General features: G+C 32.0%; 1 protein-coding gene across 1 annotated transcript; it reads right to left on the bottom strand.

Moving 5' to 3' along the window:
• Window positions 1–3,897: 3,897 nt before the first annotated feature.
• Window positions 3,898–5,508, bottom strand: LOC125215972 (8-hydroxygeraniol dehydrogenase-like). Its single transcript, XM_048117559.1, has 5 exons — window positions 5,360–5,508; window positions 5,178–5,291; window positions 4,580–5,093; window positions 4,340–4,493; window positions 3,898–4,245 (listed from the first exon to the last, which is right to left on the bottom strand). Exons 1-5 carry the CDS (start codon window positions 5,455–5,457, stop codon window positions 4,043–4,045), a joined length of 1,083 nt encoding a protein of 360 aa, XP_047973516.1. The 5' UTR covers window positions 5,458–5,508; the 3' UTR covers window positions 3,898–4,042.
• Between the last annotated feature and the right edge of the window lie 4,168 nt (window positions 5,509–9,676).

Genomic DNA, 9,676 nt, shown 5'->3' with positions numbered 1-9,676 from the left:
TGTGAATTTGTGGATGCTATATAGTATAGCTTCCATCCGCGAATTCATACCCCGGTACATTATCATGGGTATATCGTACATTATGTGGTTATATCGTGCATTATTGTATTTCGGACGGGGTGCTGGATTTGTGAATTTGTGGATGCTATATAAAGTATAGCTTCCATCCGCGAATTCATACCCCGGTACATTATCATGGGTATATCGTACATTATCATGGTTATATCGTGCATTATCACTGGTATTTCGTACATCACTCGCCGACGGGGTATGGATTTGTGAATTTGTGGATGCTATATAGTATAGCTTCCATCCGCGAATTCATACCTCGGTACATTATCATGGGTATATCGTACATTATCATTGGTATATCGTGCATTATCACTGGCATTTCGTACATCACTTTCCGTCGGGGTATGGATTTGTGAATTTGTGGATGCTATATAGTATAGCTTCCATCCGTGAATTCATACCCTGGTACATTATCATGGGTACATCGTGCATTATCATGGTTATATCGTGCACTACCACTGGTATTTCGTACATCACTTCGCCGACGGGGTATGAATTTGTAAATTTGTGGATGCTATATAGTATAGCTTCCATTCGTGAATTCATACCCCGGTACATTATCATGGGTATATTGTGCATTATCATTGGTATATCGTACATTATCATGTGTATATCATGCATTATCACTGGTATTTCGTACATCACTTTCTGTCGGGGTATGCATTTGTGAATTTCGTAGATGCTATATAGTATAGCTTCCATCCACGAATTCATACCCTGGTACATTATCATGGGTATGTTGTACATTAAAGCTTGAGACCTGTACATTAAAATACAATTTTCATACATTAACATCATGTACTAATAAAACATAATGTACAAATATAACTACATCATGTATCGAAATCATGTATAATTGTGCTTTACCATTTTTACCCTTTTCGATTATTTTATTAATTTTTAAATTCCACGTGGCTTCCATATCAACCATCAGATCACACCTAATCAATGGATGAGATTAGTTTTCCTTTTTAACAGATTTTTACACATTAATTTGAATACACCCCTATATATATATATATATATATATATATATAGAGTTGTGATCAATGTCGACCAATTTTAAAGACCGAACTAGAGACCAAATCTGGGCCATTAGATCTAGTTTTTTTGATGAGATGTGCTGCTGTGAAAATTTTTTCGGCTTCATTACAAACCTATTTTACATTTTACTTCATTATATAGGTTTATTACTTCATTCCGTACGTAATACCTTGAAACTACAACATGTTTTTACTTTGCTTCCAATAGGTTTTGAAATAATTCAACATATGCTTCATTCAAATTCATTGACGTGGGTTTTTGCTTGATTAACATTTAAAAATGCAATTTATTCAAGTGAGTTTATTACTTCATTCAGAAACGTTATTACTTCATTGGATAAGATTTTTACTTCATTCCCGTAGGACTTCAAATGCTTCTACATATACTTCATTCCAATAATTTATTACATCATTCCATGTGTCTATTAAACCATATTAGCGCCATGACGTTGGTGATAGATATTGTAGAGAGAAAGAACGGCACACGACGGCGAAACCACATTTACGTACTGGAATGAAGTAAAAACCTACTGGAATGAAGTAAAAACCTACAAGAATGAAGTAAAAACCTACTAGAATGAAGTAATATATTCTGGAACGAAGTTAAATCTTCGTAACATGTTAGTATGACTTATTTACCTTCAGATGAATTAAAATAGGCTCGTGATGAAGGCGAAAATAATTTATAAATTTCTGTATCTTATCTATAAAAAACTAGATCTAAAAGCCCTAATTTGGTAGGGTTCGGTGGTTCGGTTTTTAAGAGTGGATTTGTGGATAATGGGACTCTATATATATATATATATATATAGGATTGTGATCAATTGAGATTTTTTATGCTAATTGAGAAATAAGATGCAATATCAGCCACTCATTTTTATTAAATGAGTGGTCCAGATTTTTCTACATGGAAAATATCTTTAGATTAATTAATTATGAAACGCAGAATGGTAATATCATGGTAACTTTTATTCAATAAACATTTTTTTAAATTTTTAATTTTAATTTTTTATTAGTTTTTTTTAATTTTTTTAATTTTTTTTTTAATTTTTAAAAAAAATTATTATTTTTTTTTATAATTTTTTTTATAATTTTATAATTTTTATTTTTCAACTACATATACAATTCATGTCAACTACACACATATAATGTCAACTATGTGTACAATCCATGCCAACCACACACACCTGTCAACTACATACATATAAAGTCAACTATGTGCACAATCCATGTCAACTACATATACAATTCATGTTAACTACACAATATAATGTCAACTACATGTACAATTCATGTCAAATAGTATTTATTGAATAAAGTTGTTGACATTTGATGTGTAGTTGACATGAATTGTATATGTAGTTGAAAAAAAAAATTTAAAAAAAAAATTTAAAAAAAATAAAAAAAAAAATAAAAATAAAATTACAATTACGCCCCTCTGTTGACATAAACTACATGCTGTTGACATTTCACAAATATTCTGGATGAGTGGCTGAGATTGCATCTCAATTCTCAATTAGGTTGATAAATCTCAACCTAACAAGACCATATATATATATATATATAGAGAGAGAGAGAAATGATATGCTGAGGAACTAAAAATGAACGACTGTGAGCGCCTCTGTTGTTTTCTCTCTCTCCGTTTTTTTTTTTGCTACAACACTTTTCAACGATCACAATCCTCTCTCCCTCTATCTCAACTATCGTCTCCCTATTATCTCCACTGTTTTTTCCGCTGCAACAATTTCACGGCACGTCTCATCTCATCTTGGATTTCTTGCTTATATATATCATCCAACTAGAAGAGCAATTACATAGATTAATTCAACAATAAGAACATAAAGTCTAATTCACTCATAATTGAATCTTGAACTATTGCAACCTAGTAAGATTAATAAATTGACATCTTAAATTAAATCATTAGCATACAAAAAAAATGAAGAACTTAAACACAAAGAACTCGTGAAACCATCAATGATTGAAGTGAAACTGCTCAGATTGAAAAGAATTCGATTGAAAAGGTATGGACTGCGGCTCGAGCTTGAACTTTATATGGACCACCACTGCCATCGATTGTACCGTATGCGGGTGCGAGCAGTCCTTTGGCGGTTGTTGATTGTGTTATTAAAGGCAAGTTATTCACTACTAAATTTGTTAAAAGAAAATATTATGGCTTATCAACATCGCATGTCTCATGATGAGGATTGATTTATTTTCTTAATTACTCCCCCGTCCTATAAAATTATGTGTATTTAAAATGACATGTAAATTACTGCACAATTGGTAAATTAAGAGAGAAGAAAAGAAGAATAATTAAAATAATGTTTGTGGACAGTGGACCAACGTTATTATTAATTTTTAAAGAATTATAATTGTGGACCATTTTTTTTCATGCATCCCATCTTTGGACTAGAGTCCATTTAGGCTTCATATACTCTGTAGTCTGTATGTCCAATAAAAATAAAGTATGTCGTATAATAAAGATGAATGTTATTCAAACTTGGGGCTATGCCTCTGAGAGATTCAACATACGAAACCTTTCCAATTTGTACGTAGAGAACCTTGATAGTGTGTGAATAAAAAAGTGATATTCTTTTTCCGTAGATGAAGATCATTGTGGATCAAACCACAGACCACAAAATGTTTTATTATTGTCTTGCAGGAGTATTTGAAAATTCGACAGTTCATTGCAAATAGGTGTTTTTGTGGCGTATTAAGATGAAAATCATGTTGATGCAATAAGGTTTGGCAGATGCATTCAAATTCTATCCGGAAATGAAAGAAGAAGATACTTTCGATGAAAAAACTTAAGACAAACCACAGGTCATATATGAGTAAAATTGAATAAAACAAGAGAACAACAATCTCATCCAACAAAGACCAAACAAAACAAGAGAAGAACAATCACTTCCGTCGAAGACTTGAGTTCAAGATTGTTTGAGAGTGTTGGCAACATCTATCACAAACCGATACTTCACATCAGCCTTGGTCAGCCTCTCTAAAGCAGTGTTCACATAGTCTGCTGAAATTAGTTCAATATCTGCTTTTATATTGTGCTTTGCTGCAAAATCAATCATTTCTTGTGTCTCTTTCATTCCTCCTATCCCGCTCCCGGATATCATCTTTCTCCCTTAACGAATATTCATTTCAACCTCACATTAACATCATATAATTTGATATATATTTTACTATATCTCATAGAATTTGATGCACAGATATTGTACCTGAGAGTAGAGGAAGAACCGGTAGCTCAAGCGGCCTATTTGGGGCGCCAAGCATGATGAGATTTCCATGCGCCTTCAGGAGGCCAATGAGTGGCATCAAAGCATGATGAGCTGATACTGTATCAATAATACCATCCATTGTTCCCATAGCACCCTATATATAATAGTATTACAATCCACATTCACATTAATTTAGTGATGATACTGATGTCGATAATACAAAGGGGTACTTCTTTTTACCTGCATTTCATCAGCATCTTTACTGATCAAGAACGAATCTGCGCCCAAATGTGAAAGCGCTTCGTCCTTTTTGCTGAGGGAAGTGCTAATGACTGTGACCTTGCAGCCGAAAGCCTTGGCAAATTTGACAGCAACATGGCCTAGTCCGCCCAAACCGACAACTCCAATGTGCATCCCGGGCTTGTCTAGTCCAAAGTATCTCATGGGGCTGTAGGTGGTAATACCTGCACATAGAAGAGGAGCAGCTGCATCCAATGGCATGTTGTCGGGAATACGAACAATGAAATGCTCGTCAGCAACCATGATATCAGAGTAACCACCGTGCGTGATGGTGCCATCGTGGTAGGGAGCAGCGTAAGTGGGGATGACCTTGGGGCAGTAATTCTCAAGATCTTTGTGGCAGCTCTCGCACGATCGACAGGATCCAACCATGCATCCCACACCAACTCTGTCTCCGACTTTGACCTTCTCAACCTTCTTTCCCACCTCTGTGACCACACCTACAATCTCATGCCTGCAATTATACATCCATGTAAATATTATTGGCATCCAATGGCATGATTACATCTTATGTGACTTGGAATATGCAGAAAGTTACCCAGGAACTATCGGATATGGAGTGACACCAAACTCATTCTTGAGTTGATGAAGATCGGTGTGGCAGATCCCACAATACAACACTCTGAACTGGACATCATCATCACCAGTTGCCCTGCAAGTGCAAATTGATCAACTGTAAGTATAATAGTTATAAAGATATATATTGGAAAAGCAAAGCACCTTCTGGAGAATTTGAAAGGGGAGAGATGGCCAGATGAATCTGTAGCAGCCAATCCAAAGGCCTTCACAGGGTGCTCTGTTTCATGTGATTTCGCCATTTCACAAATTTGTAAAATATCAAAGCAAAACAAAGGAGAAATTATAGAAATTATTGGAAATGTGTTGTGATTCTATGGAAAGTGTAAGAATGGTATTTATAGATAAGTGTTGTGCGAACATGGAAAGTCATATCCGAAGGACTGTAGAGAACTTTTCAGGAATGTCAACTCAAATTTTTCATTTTTCTTGAAATATTGACGTTTTTCAATCAATTCACCTGTAACCTTTGGCCTATTCTCAACCAATTCACCTGTAATCAATTCAACTCATAAACATTTCTGTTTGATTGCGTCAATTTTTGGTGCGAGCAAAGTTGACTAATTTTTAGTGCCCAAGTCTATGATTAAATATTTCATATCTGACTTACATGAAATTTAGAAAACTACTATCTGACTTTATAAAATAAATTGGGTAGAAATAGTTAATAAAATATGAGATCTATGTTATGTACTCCATCCGTTCTATATTAATAGAGTAATTTTCTATTATGAGAGGTTCCAAGTTAATTGAATTATTTCTAATTTTAGCGAAAAATAATTCTCTCTTTTATTTATTCTTTCTTAATCTCTCTTACTTTATTCTTATTTACTTTATTCACCATTTATTTAACACATTATTCTTAAACTTAGTACCAAAAAGAAATGTCTCCACTAACATGGAACGGAGGGAGTATTGGTTTATAATAAAATGTGAGTGAAATGAGTTAGTAGAATGTATGGTCCACTTACCAAATATAATAAATATGAAATGAGACATTTATGAATGAACGGACAAAAAACAGAAATATGAGGTATTTAATGGCTGATGAAGGGAGTAGTACTTATACTTTTGTCCTTAAATAATACTCTCTCCTTATCAATAAATATAAAACATTTAGTTTTTGGCATGAGATTTATGTTGTGTTGTTTTGTGCGCTAATGGAGAGAGTAAAGTAAGAGCGAGGAAAAAATAGAAATGATATTATTTCCATTTTAGGTAGTATTTATTTTTAATGAGACAACCCAAAAATAAATTATTTCATTGTAATAGGACGGAGAGAGTACAAATTTTCTTATTTTACATTTCTAATTTGTCTTAATAAATTAATATACTTTTTAATTTTGAAAATATATAGCTTTTTAAAGTAAGGTTAGTGTCATTTACACTTATACTATTTTAATTACTCCCTCCGTCTTGTTATAGTAGAGGCATTTTTATTGGCACGAGATTTAAGAAATTATATTAAAAGTTAGTTAGTTAAGTGAATAAAGAATAAAATAGGAAAGAAAAAAGATAGAGAGATGAAGCCATAATAAAATAAGAGAGCGTGAAGTAAGATTGTGTAGAGTACGTTTTTTTCAAAAAAGAAGAAGAAATAGCTCAGCTAAAGTAACAATCCAAAAAAGAAATATTCTTTCCGTCTCAACTAAGTTGAGTCAAAACTTTTTGAACACGAATATTAAAAATTTGTATTGAAAAGTAGGAGATATGAAAAAGTATGAGAGATAGAGAGAGTGAGAAGTAAATGATGTTTTGTTAAAAAATGAAATGACTCAACTTAGTTGAGACATCTAAAAGAAAAATACAAGTCAACTTAATTGGGACGAAGAAAGTACAACTACACTACAAAGGAACGAATGAAAGTATTTTTTTCATTCTTGTAGTTAATAATTTTAAATTAATACTTATATCAACTCCAAAGTTAAATCGTATATTTAAGGAATCTAATAAATTAATGAATTTTTAATTAAGTTTTGTAGGTTCATTAGTAGACAATTCAAATATTAAATGCTTAAGTATTCAAATCACATAATCTACAAATATGTAAGCCTTTAATACAAATTTTTTAATATTATAACTGTTATGGGTGATAGACAATCAATTTTGCCCATATGACATCGTTTAAGAAGTGAAAAGGCCAATATACTATTTTCTCAGGTTTTATTTCTAACTAGTATCAGCCCAGTGCATAGCATATTCTATTTCCTTTAAAAATGTGTATAATAACAAATTATTATGAATTAAAAGTAGTATAAAAATACATTCTTATAATTATGAGTACATAAATATTGATGACACAATGTTATCAAAAATTAAAAAATAAAAATAAAACTTTGTATCTTTCATGATAGATTCTTCGTGTTTTCGTATCTCCTAGACCTGTGCTCTATAATATACTGATATAGTATTCACTATCATTAGCCCATAAATATTATCGAAAATCTATTTGATATCGTAAATCCTAAGTTTAACAGTGAAACAATGTCACCAAAAAATTCAAAAAAAAAAAAAAAGTTTGCATCTTTCATGATGGATTCTTTGTTTCTCCTCGATTCGTACTCTTGTAATATAGTATTTATTATAATTAGCCAATAAATATTGACAAAATTCTATTTGATACCCTAAATCCAAACTTTAATAGTGAAACAAGTCAAAAAAAAAACTTTGCATCTTTTCATGATGGATTATTCGTGCTTTTTGTTTCTTCGCAACTCATGCTCGGATGCTCCTCTAATATGCTCATTAAAATTAGCCCATAAATATTGACAAAAATCTAGTAAATACAGAAACTTCATAAAGAAACTTCATAATGTACATCAACAACATATAATTAAGAATATATATATAGTTTAATAGTGAAACAACATCACAAAAAAAAAATTAAGAAATAAGAATAAAACTTTGCATCTTTCACGATGGATTCTTCGCGTTTTATTTTCGGCAACACACATTTTATGGCGCTAAATAGTTTGATTGCATACCTTTTAAGCAAACCTTCATACTTTCAGTCTAATTCTTCTCTCTCAATTTCTTGTCATTCTCATACCTATATATATATATATATATATATAAGAACATGAATTTCGAAATCTATTGTCAATGCATACAAGATGTTGTTTCAACGTCTTTCAAGCATTGCATTCGGGCCACAGTGTGTATATGGAAAGTTCCTGCTGAAAGAGTTATGAGTATATAATTGGTCAAGACTTGAAAGAGAAAAAGAAAAACAGAGAAGTAAAACTCTTCCTACCTAGCTAAAATAGGTCGTTTTTATCTAGCTCTCCTGCTGATCGGCCTGATCCTTATCCTCCAAACTCAAGTTCTTCCTCCTGCTTTCTTCAAATTTGTTCTCTCCATATACCTTGTACGTATTTTACGCTACATAAACTCTAGAAAGAAGCAAAAATCAATTAGCAACCCATAAAACCAAGAAACATCACAAAATATTAAACAAAGTCAAACAAATCTTCCAAAAAATCACAAACCCATATCAATTTTCTGCTCAAAATGAAACTTCTTCCATTATAAATTATTTTTCAAAAACCTTTAAACTTCATCTCCTCCAAAACATAATAATAAGACAAACAACATTTTTTTGGTATAAATGAGCCAATATTGCACAACCCTGTAAAACCTCCCACTCACTCTAACCTCCCACTCACTCCAACTCTTATCCACTAAGAATGAAACTAAATAACTGCCTTTTATATTTGTGGGAGTATTAAACTGCCGGATAGAAATTTAAAATGACTACAAATATTATATAAATCAAAATAATATATAATGGTATTTATTTAAATATCTAGAAAACTTCCCTTTTATATATTTATAGATTTCCTTATTTCTTTTTTATTTTTGTTTTGAAGAAACTAGATTTTCTTTGAATATCCTTCTGTTCACTCATTCATCATACATCTATGCATCACCTGAGGGCCTAAGTCTATAAATGGGGGACCTTGTATTCTTTTCCATGCAAGCAATATACAAGAAAGCATTAATTATTTTATCCTTTTATGTTCTTGCCATTCAAATCATGTTTTCAAATTCCTAGCAATAAAATCCTAGAATTCTGAAAATCCTCGCTATCCGCAACAACAACTGATCGCTTAAACCACTTTATCGCCAATCGGAGTACTCGATACGATCCACATTGTATCAAAATACCTACATGACTAAGTACCTTGAAGTCGTTGTACGTAAAGAACATGCTATACTCATACATATGGGCACTTGGATGATAGAGGAATAGGTAGGCAGTTGGAATTCAAGTACATGAGAGAAGTTCTAGCTATCAAAAAGTTCAAAGGAAAGAAAAAATCGAAGAAAGATTTGATTGAAATAAACAACAATTCCAAAAGTGGAAGGAAACAGGTGAGTATAATGTGATATGCAATTCAAATTACAAAAGTATACTTTATTATAATGTGTGTGTACAAAATAGTACAAAATTTAAGAAAC

Source organism: Salvia hispanica, chromosome 3 (genome assembly GCF_023119035.1).
Source record: "Salvia hispanica cultivar TCC Black 2014 chromosome 3, UniMelb_Shisp_WGS_1.0, whole genome shotgun sequence".
NCBI lineage: Eukaryota > Viridiplantae > Streptophyta > Magnoliopsida > Lamiales > Lamiaceae > Salvia > Salvia hispanica.
This window is presented reverse-complemented; position numbering and strand designations above follow the sequence as displayed.